The sequence below is a fragment of the Solanum tuberosum genome, unplaced genomic scaffold, assembly GCF_000226075.1.
Source record: "Solanum tuberosum cultivar DM 1-3 516 R44 unplaced genomic scaffold, SolTub_3.0 scf00072, whole genome shotgun sequence".
NCBI classification, from domain to species: domain Eukaryota; kingdom Viridiplantae; phylum Streptophyta; class Magnoliopsida; order Solanales; family Solanaceae; genus Solanum; species Solanum tuberosum.
The window spans coordinates 2032489-2043593 of NW_006238999.1; the positions used below are offsets into that span (position 1 = coordinate 2032489).

The following is an 11105-nucleotide window of genomic DNA, read 5'->3' on the forward strand; positions in this document are numbered from 1 at the left end:
ATTACAATGGTGTTTGGATGAACTTACTCGTACTTCGATTATATACCAACTAACTTTCATCAGCATTGATATCATATAATTTTGTTCACTAAAATTTGACAAGATAAAAAGTATTCATCTAATATTTTATGAAATTTCAAATGTTATTACTCCAAATTAATTCTCGAAGCCAACCGATGCGCGATTCAAAATTCAGGGAACAAAGAATCGTCTCTTTACCCTTTTTCACTTAAAAGCATGGATTTTCAATAGCAACAAATTCCATTGCGATGTGCACATAAACTATAGATCATGTCATTCTGGACTAAATTCTTAAGAAGGGGCTCAACTGAATCTCATTTGTTAAAAAATTATACGGTATATCTAGGTAAAATGAAATATAATCCATAGATACAGATTGGTGAATTCTACTTATACAAAGGGAGCATCCTTTTTTTTTTCCTCGAATAATCGTGGTGTTCAGATCAGCTTACACTTACTTTTGATTAAATTTACAAAGTATGTGCTACATCTCCCACCAGCATAGATACCAGACCGAGCTTATCACTTAGAATATATGAGAAGTGTTCAATTACCACTTGAAAGTTCCATGCATCTAGTCAATAGACCTGCAAGATCATGCCTTGATCTTCAATATAACGTTAAAAAGGCCATAAATGTCTATGTTGCTCGAACTCTTCAGAAATGTCATTGGGTGTGTCTCGTATAGTACAAAAGTAGTTCGTTTTTGAAAAATACGATACAGATGAGGCATCATTTTTGAAAAGTTCGAACAACATAGCATAATATGGAGAAAGAAGATTGAATATGTTGCTTCTAACATAGACATAAATCACTAGTTCAATACATATTTTATAACTCAGTAAAATCCAAGTGTAGCAGCAAAGGTTTCTATGCAGATAGAAAGAACTTAGCTAACCTCAAGCTACTTCAAAATCTCGAATTTTGGCACAGTTAGCCGTTAAACATTCTTGTTCCAGGAAAGGGCCTTACACACCGAGACAGTGGTTGATCCTGTCAATTGGATCAATGGAATGTCCTTTTTGCCTATGAGCATTTGCACGAAGAAAGGAGCCTCGTACAAAGGGGTGGAAAGAAGGCTAAGGCTGACAATAGTGGCACGAAAAAAGATCTCTTAGAAAGGTGAATATGAATTTGGATCTATCAACGAAGCAATTCCATTCCAATGGAAGTCATGTACTCGTGTTCATGTCTGATTAAACATATCCAATAACATGGTCTTCGATATCAAGACAATAGTTCTGATCAAATTCAGACGCGATAACAAAAAGTCTTCTTCTCTTAGTCAGGCTCCAAAGTAAGGACGATATACAAGTAGAACAATAAACAAAAACATCACCAATTGAAGGAGAAGTACTAATTTACGCGCAACAGGACCTAACTCCACTACTCTCAGCTCAGCACCAGCAGTTCTCGTCCTGTAAACATAACTACTTCTCCTAAACACATCATCATCATGACCGAAAAATGACCTGAAAATCTCATCAGGATCAAACTCATCACCAAAACTATACTCGTGCCCCGTTCTTCTTCTCCTCACACCACTAACATTACACTCTTGACTATACATGAATTCGTCAGCATAACCTATCTCATCATACTCTCTCCTGGAACCAACATCACTCAAACACTTAAACGCCTTTGCTACTTTCTTAAACGCGTCTTCAGAACCTGGAGCCTTGTTTTTATCAGGATGAACTTTCAACGAAATTTTTCGAAATGCCTTTCTAATTTCATCAACTGAACAACTCTTCTCCAAACCAAGAATCTCATAATAGTCCTTCTTACTCTTAATTCTTCTAATCAACTCTACATGTTCCTCTCTATAATTCATCACATCCCCTGTCTCATTTTTCACACTAGCAACGTCATTTTTAACCTCGTTAGATGTACCACGAATCGATGAATCAAGATTTTCACAGGCAGATAGAAGATCATCCAATGATAAATTTTTATTAAGACGATGCGCGATTCCAATAAATTTTAGGGCTCTCTGTTTATTACCTGATGAAATTGCCTCTTTAGCAATAGTAATGCATCTTAAAGCCTCATCTTTGTTACTATCCATTGTAACATTCAGCTCATCAACTTCAATTCTATTCAATTACAAGCCCTGAAATCGAAATCAAGCTCGAATTAGTTAGTGACAGAGCCAGGAATTTGAATGAGAGGATGAAAAAATTCATCAAATTAGTTTACAACAAATAGATATGTATCCATAACGTTAATAATAATGCGTTCAATGCTAAAAACCTTAAAGGTTGAACTCATAAAGTTTAAATTCTGGATCCGCTTCTATAACCAATTACACACCAAGGATATTATGATGATTCAATTTTTACAACCACATTCACATTTTTTCCCCTGCATTATGAGCAATAGCCCCTGAATTTCGATTAAAAAAGACGTAGACGGATCCAAAATTTATTGTCACTATAACTTTTTCTTCATATATAAATATATACATAGTTCGAGCCAAAAATTGTAGATTTGATTGAACTTGATGATAATCAATGATCCAGGGTTTTGTTTGACAATTCAAAACCATATGATAAATATATTATAATAATAAGTCTATAAATTAATCAAGAATGACATTGCACAAATATGTAATTGAAGTTTTATGGAATTGTTATCAAACAAATTTATTCATTGATGTTTTTAAAGGAGAAAAAAATTAAAAAAAGATTATTAAAATTAATAGAAAATGTCTTTTCACCTTCAATGGAAATTGAAGCCTGATGAGCAATGGACGAGAGAGAAGATGTTGCTTGAAAAAAAAAATTGATTTTTGAGAATGGAAATCTTTTACTTGTAATAGGGCACGAGTCCCAACTAAATTCGAATTCGTGGTGAAAGATGGGATAAAAACTTAAAAGTGCTACATAATAAAGGCGATTCCATATTAAGGGCCCGAATCATAATTGTGCTAGTATAAATATGTTTTTTTGTGACTCAATTTATATAATTTTCTTTTACTTAATTTTTTATTTGATGTTGGACCTTTGAATAGGTGAAACAACCAAAAACAACTATAAAATATTCAGTGGAATTTCATAGATGAAATTTAGAGAGGGTATAATATACGTAGACCTTATATTTATTTCGTAGAGGTATATAGATTTTTTTCGAATACCCTTAACGAGTAAGTGAAAGTGAAATAAAAGAAAGAGCAATGATATTGGAAAATATATAATTAACAACAATATTTTTACCGAATAAAAAAAAAATGTTTCTTGATGTAATTGAAGAAAAAGACTCATCTATAAATGAATGCATGTACATAATGAAACTTTGTTGCCGAGAGCGGCTCAATAAATTTGATGACCTAATTTTCAATTTACTTCGTAGAATCCATGCAATAATGAAATACAAAAGAACATATTTTCTCATCTATATATGGATAATATTTCAAACATGACAAAGTTAATCTATAGCTAGCTATTTAAAAAAAATTGAGTTGAAATTAGAAAGTAAAATTGCTAGAAGCATAAACTAAGAAAATTAGAAATGAAGAAAGAAGAAAATACACTAACCAATCGAGTCTCAACTCTCAACATTGCCAATTATAAAAAATAATTCTACATGTTTAGTTCATGATAAAAAAAAATCAGACTTGCATATGAAAGATTATGTTTAAGACATAAATAAATAATAAACATGTGTTCTCCTCAAATTGAACACATAAACCAATAATAAAATATGTGTGATTTTTCAAATGCATAGTCCACCAATTTTGTGTTGAGCTCTAGTAATTATAATACACACTTCAATTTGAGTAGTATATAAGTTTTTTAAAAATAAGAATTGATCAAGCATTGCAAGAATTTTTTATGAAAACAGAATAACAAGAACGAATAAGTAAATTACGGATTCTACAAATCTCGAAGGCTAAAAAGCATAGTTTAAATTCAATAACTCAAAAAAAAAACAAAAAAAAAAAAACAGATAGAACAACCTTCCACAAATGTTATGTTTGATGGATATTTTACACCAGTATTTTTCATCAATGCATCTTGCTTGAAGATGCACGACAGCTAATACATTGACAAGGTGGTGGTGGACGTTCACCACTAATTGAAGTGCTTCTGGTTGCCAAAGTGAGCTCCAAACATGGTAACACATTGTTACGAGTCTGCTCATATAAAGTGGGTGATTCATGACTTACAGGATTCGGAACAACGTTTAGACCTGAGACAAAGATCCTCCAATCAATCATCTCGAAAGCAATTGGAGGAGGAGGCACATGCAATTGTTGTCTCCATCTATTTTCAATAACAAAGTACTCAAATTAATATATGGTTCATGAAATAAATTAAATATACTTCTTAAAGTATATGCTAAAGGATTTAGTGAGAGAATAAACTTACTCATTTTGTTGGATAATAGCATTTCCATCCACAAAAGTATAAGAAAAAATGTTGCGACCATCTCGTTGAACATTATTAATGGTCATCTCATACCACGTAAAACTATATTTTATACCACAAAAATTATATTATAAACACACTTAAATTATTCATGCACAAACATTAATTTGAAATCTTAGTTTAATCAATCAATTGTATTTGATTAAGAAAAATAGTTGAGTAATCTAGAGTTCATATGGATCGTTATAAGATATCAATATCATTGCCTAATTAATTTCTTCCTTGTACATGTGTTACTATAATTTGAGCTAAGTTTAAGAGGTACCTATATCTTTATGCTATTACCAATATGTGTTATTAGTTCAATTTATTTCAAATACATCCTGTTTTAACATCTAATAAAGTCTAAAAGAAAAAAAAAAGCATACATAAAATTATTAGGAAAAAAAAGAGAGTAAGATTAATTACCTCATATGGCTAGCACCTCCATTATGTGCATCGTTTGTTGTATGAAGAAGGTTTATATCTCCATCTTCAGGCTAAATTTCAAATAGAATTTTGTTTTTTAGAATTTATAAACAATGAAAAAATTAAACGATGTATAATTTTATTGTACACAAAAAATTAAAAGATCAGAATCAATAAATATAAAGCCTTTGCTTAGAAAATCCCTAAAATTGAATGTAGACACTCACTGACCTGGACGCGATATTCAAACTAAAAATTATATTAGTACGGTAATAATTTATCTCCATCTAATTTTTATATTAAATCAATAGACTTTACTATGATTAGATAATAAATAAGGTAAATGCACGATTATTACATGTACTTCATTATATTGGTCCTCATTGTTGCACTCTTTATCTTCGTCCTCATCACTACTCTCTCCATCTTCAGAGTTTGCAACTTTCAGCCAAAGTCCGTCTTCTTCGACAACTTTGCAATTAGGGCATTTCATTAGCCCAATAACATTGAACTCAACCGCAATACAATCTGTATAATAGGAAAAAATTGAAGACTAATCAATGAAATATAAAAGTTCAGAATTAACTTATTAAAAAGAAAAATAATGCTTATACAATTAGATTATTAGGTCTTAATGTGTGCCAAACAAATGGAATCAATCATATGACGTTCAAACTTTTAAATTAGACGATATGAAAAAAAATATAAGATTTAATGCTTTATTTTTTGTTGTTTCTATCCGAGTTTTTCTTTTTTTAAAATATATTTTTTATTGTACTTGTTTTTACCAATTTACACCAAGGTTTTATCTAAAAGACCAAAGAAAATAATCTAGCTAACTACATGAGTTATCATTCACTTCAAATGAGTTAAAAAAGAAGAAGTAAAAATCCAAATAAAAATTCAAGAAAAAATGCCATATAAATCAAATAAACAATTTTTAATGTTGAGTAGTGAAAGATCTAGTTAGCTACTAATTGATTTATCAAATGTTTACATAGAAATTTTTTTTAATAAAAATATATGAATGAATGAATACTAGCATGAAAATAGTGTCCACATATAAGTTTGGTGATGGATCGTTTAGCATCATCAACAACCTTGTGAAAGCAAATAGTGCAAAGAGGGGCACTGTTTAAATCATTTGGGAAAATATTATTTGCCATAACTATTGAAAAAATTAAGACAAAACACTTGGTGAAAATCAATTAATAAAAAAGAGAAGTGAAGAGGGAAGTGAGAAAATAGGCTGATTTCAACATCATTTATAGGGACATTTTTACACATTAATTAATTGTCTTACTAAGTTTGAAACTTTTTATCAGGTTTTCTTACTATGAATTATGTTGGTGGTCAAATGGTAAAATAAAATGTAAATGAAAATTGATTTGTCTTATTTATTATTAGTTTTTTTTTCTATAATAGTGTTAAACTTTAAATTATGTGAAAATATTTGTTGTGGTCCTCCATATATAAGAGAGGAGTTAAAATCATGTCTAAAAAATGATTTAATGGTAAAAATACATTTAAGGTAACTCGATTTGTTAAGTTTCATATATGAATCATTATTAATTACTTATTAAAATACACATTAACTATCAGTTATTCCTTTTTTCCTACGGTAGACACGGGACTATTGACCCTTCCTGAATTTCAATCAATTTTTTTAGCTTTAAATATTGATTTAAATCTAATCTTTTTTATAATTTTTATTTCATTTTTAGTAGATTTTTACTTGAGAAATTAACAAAACCAAAAAAAATCATATTTAAAAAAAAAATAATACTTCTATTTTTGGTTTGCGAGGAAAAAGAAAAAATTCTTTGAATTTTCATATTCTTACAAAAATATATTTTTGATAATATTTTAATGTTGGTTATATTTAGAAGAAAAGTAAAAAAGATCAAACTATATAGCATGTAGCCACGTGGTAAACTCCATCTCAATCTTTGTCGAAAGCATATTCCATTAGAAAGGAGAATATTTCATTCTTCCTCCCTGGAACTTTTTAATTTTTTCCAAAATCCATAATAGACATTTTAGGAAGATTAATTAGACACAAAAAAAATCACACTTCTTCCTAAATCTAATATTATCTATTAAAGAAAAAAAAAGAGAGAGGAGGATTTAATAGAGGAAACTCTAATCAACCAAAGCTAAGCAACAAAAAGAAGCACCTCAGCTCATTACTTTGAACATGAAAAATCATCAACTCCCAATATCCAAATCTATTCAAATTATGTTATTTTTTTTTAATGAATATCACACTATTTATGTATTGTTATGTCTTTTTCATTGATTTTTTTCTTGTTTACTTGAATTTGATACACTTAAGCCAAGATTTTTTTTTGGAAACAACCTCTCTACCTGTCACGCCCCGAGTCTACACCCTGGGCATTGGTTGGTCCCAAAGCGAACCCTTGGCCTGACTGACTATTTAGCGGAAGACTTACTCAAGCGATACCAAGCTTAAAAATACGATTAAGGACATTCAAAATCAAGAAGATACTTAACTCAAATTGTCTGAAAATACTTAATTGCAATAATAATAATACTTTGCAAAACAGTCTTAAAACATCTCAAACAAAAGGAAAATACTGAGACACTCCTCAATTCTAAGTATCTATGAAACCTCTATAGTTCAACATGGATATTGGGACAAGACCCACAACACCAAAAAGGACTAAACTGAAAGGAAAAGGGGAAATCCTCCAGAATGCAAGAAGGCTCACCAAAGCTAATTGGAGTGTCAAATGATCTCAACGAAGCGTCTGTTGATGATCCTGAACACCTGTATCTACATGATGATAAAATGCAGGTCGAATGACACCAGTACATTAAATGTAGGAGTATGTAAAGAAGACTGAATGCATAGATAACTGAACTAATAAGATTGGAAGAATACTCACCTCAACCCAACTCAATAAAAAAGAAATAAAAAATGATAGAAATGTTTAAAGCTTCATAAATAAAAGTACTAACTCAAGGATGTATATAAAAATACAATAAATTACTCTTTACTCTTATTTGGGGATTCTCTAACCGACAACCATCATTATGAGCTAGGTGATGATACAACATCTCGCCCACATTGCCAGAACTGTCCTATACCTTGTCGGGGTACAAAACATCTCAACTAAGTGGATCCACTAAGCTATGCTAGAAAGCAATAAAGATTCATCTAAAAAGTACGATCATTTCCCCATGTTGGCTATATGGTTTATGAGGAATGTGAGTTGGCTGAACTCGTCCCCATATTGGTACTCAATACTACTCCTAATAAATAAATATATACTCATGCTCAAGTAGAAATACTTTTTCTCTGTTTTGAGGTAATTACTCAAAATAACACTTTTTAAAGAGGTAATGAAATATCGTAAACTCATAAACTCTTTTTAAAAATCAAAGTTTCTCTTTTATCACGGTAAAAATGTTACATTTGGGAATACTTAGTTTAAGATCGTAGTTGGTTAAACAAAAACTCTCAATAATAGCTCCATAAAACTCTTGAACTTCTTTTTTACACTCAATTTAGTTTTGAATGTGCATCAAGACATGTGATTAAGATATGCAGGGATTTTCAAGGGTAAATGGAACGTATAGGAGCTGATACAAGGAAGGGAAACGTGGCACCAATTTAAAGGAACACCTGCCGGAGGTAACAAGGAAAGCTTGACCCAAAAATCCTTGGCACAAGGCGCCAGTCCCTGAACTTCAGAAGTCAGGCCTTGGCGCACTTCTGGTGCGTCACCCCGCCCCCTAACTTCAGAAGTCAGGCCTTGGCGCTATCATGGCGTGCCGCTCCAGGCACTTCCCCAACACCACGACGAATTTTCTAGCTTAAATTAGGACCTCAACGTAGTTTAGAATTGAAAAATTTCTCCTAAACTCTTCTTGATTCTCAAACCCAACATGAATACATGATAACTTTCATACAATTCCTTTGGAAACATAACTTTATCAAATGAATAGGGTTCATGTGATACTAAGAATGAATAACACAATAAAATTCACAAAACAAAAGAATAAAAAACCCTCAATTGCTAATAATCGAACTCAATATCAAGAACTACTAATGCATCCTTTAGATATAACAATTTTTTTGACTAAATTGAGATGTAGGGCGTGAGGATGAACAAGTCCAACACTGTGATAGCCTTACATACCTGGAACGAACAAAAGTTCTTGGCGAAAATCAATGCGAATCTTGAAGAACGCTTGAAGAACGTGAAAAGATGGTTTTACATTGATTAGACCCTTATTTGGGTGAAGAAAAATGAGGCTAGGCTTATAAGGAATGGGAAAAGACCAAAATACCACTCCAAAAATGATTTGGGGTGCCTTAAAAGAGAGGACCAAAATGGCATAACTTTTTACTCCAAGCTCGAAATTAAGCAAACTTGGCGGCGTTAGAAAGAGGACAGAAAGACCTTTAACTCCATAGGTCATGGAACACCTAATTTTCTATGTGCTAAGAGATATGATTGTTTGAAGTTTACCCAAAACTTAAAACCGATGGGTGACTTACACGAACCCCTCTGTAGCCCTTCTCAAAGTCCGAGATGTTACACTACCTCTACGATGAAGTGGTAAGGTCTGCTTACGCATTACCCTCCCCAAACCGCACTTAGTGAGATTTCACTGGATATGTTATTATTCAAATTATGTCTTGTTATTCATGGTTCAAGTTGTTATGTTGTAGACTTTTTCATTGGATTTGGGTAATAATTTAAAATTTTGGACACACTAATTTAAAGGTGTTGTGGGTCTGTGAAATAAAAAAAAGAGAGAAGGAATTGGTAAGAACATATTTTCTCATCTATGGATCAATCAAACATGACAAAGTTAATATCTAGCTAATTCAGAAAAGTTGAATTGAAATTAGAAAGTAAAATTGCTAGAAGCATAAACGAAGAAAATTAGAACTGTAGAAAGAGGAAAAAATACTAACCAATCGAATCTCAACAACGCCAATTATCAAAATTAATTCGACATGTTTGGTTCATGGCAAAAAGAATCCGACTTGCACATGAAAGATTATGTTTAAGACATAAATAAATAATATACATGTGTTCTCCTCAAATTGAACACATAAACCAATAATAAAATATGTTTGTTTTTTCAAATGCATCGTCCATCAATTTTGTGTTGAAGCTCTAGTAATTATAATACACACTTCAATTTGAGTAGTATATAAAGTTTTTTTAAAAAAATAGAATTGATCAAGCATTGCAAGAAGATTTTTTTACGAAAACATAATAACATAAATGAATAAGTAAATTAAGGATTCTACAAATCTCAAAGGCTAAAAAAGTGTTGGGTTCGAAAGGGTGATTAGGGCATCATGCGGAAGCTTACAATTGCAATCAAGACGGTGATAAATTAGATGACAAATAAAGCGATACTAAAAACATAAATATTATTAATATGAAAACTAATTTAAAAGAAAAAAATATTAAAACTGTTGAGAGATTAAATCTCCACATAAACAAAACTCACTAAACAACTACATTGTGGATTCTATTGTGTTATGCTATGAGAATATGGATCTTCAATTTATAGATCTCCAAAATATTCCTCTAAGGAAAGGATAAACCAAATATGGAAGAAAATTATATTTTCCTGTCAGAAAAAGTTCAAAACATTTATGGTAATACTTTGACTTTTCTTTAAGGAAAGAAAAATAAACTTCAATTAAGGAAAGAAAATCAGGGCAAAACCCTAACAAATCTCCCCTTTTGGCTGGATTTTCTTGACAAAACTTGATCCACCTTCTTCACATGCATGATAATTTTCATTCTTCACATAGTCTTCATCACTGCTGCTTGTCATGGTTAAAAATAAAGTTTAAAATATATTGGTTAAAAATGGTTTAAAAATATTTTATTTTTATTTTAAAAGATGCAGCAGCAGCAATGTTGAAAATAAGGTTTTAATCTCTTCTCCACATGTAGCTGGACAAAATCTTCTTTATCATCAAATTAATTGCAAATTGATTTGAAACCGTGTTAAACCTGTCTTCAACCTCAATGAACCTAGGTCATTGAACCATTAACTCTGATACCACTTGTTGGGTTCGAAAGGGTGATTAGGGCATCATGCGGAAGCTTACAATTGCAATCAAGACGGTGATAAATTAGATGACAAATAAAGCGATACTAAAACATAATATTATTAATATGAAAACTAATTTAAAAGAAAAATATTATAACTGTTGAGAGAATAAATCTCCCCATAAACAAAAGT

The 11105-nt window shown here is 31.1% G+C and overlaps 1 protein-coding gene across 1 annotated transcript; it reads right to left on the reverse strand.

Annotated features, from left to right (window-relative positions):
- Positions 1–1306: 1306 nt before the first annotated feature.
- Positions 1307–2104, reverse strand: LOC102600671 (chaperone protein dnaJ 49-like). Its single transcript, XM_006345955.1, has one exon. It carries the CDS (start codon positions 2087–2089, stop codon positions 1307–1309), a length of 783 nt encoding a protein of 260 aa, XP_006346017.1. The 5' UTR covers positions 2090–2104.
- Between the last annotated feature and the right edge of the window lie 9001 nt (positions 2105–11105).

Excerpts from the sequence above, each read along its gene's own strand:
- LOC102600671 (XM_006345955.1), bottom strand. The coding sequence starts at position 2,089 with ATGGATAGTAACAAAGATGAGGCTTTAAGATGCATTACTATTGCTAAA.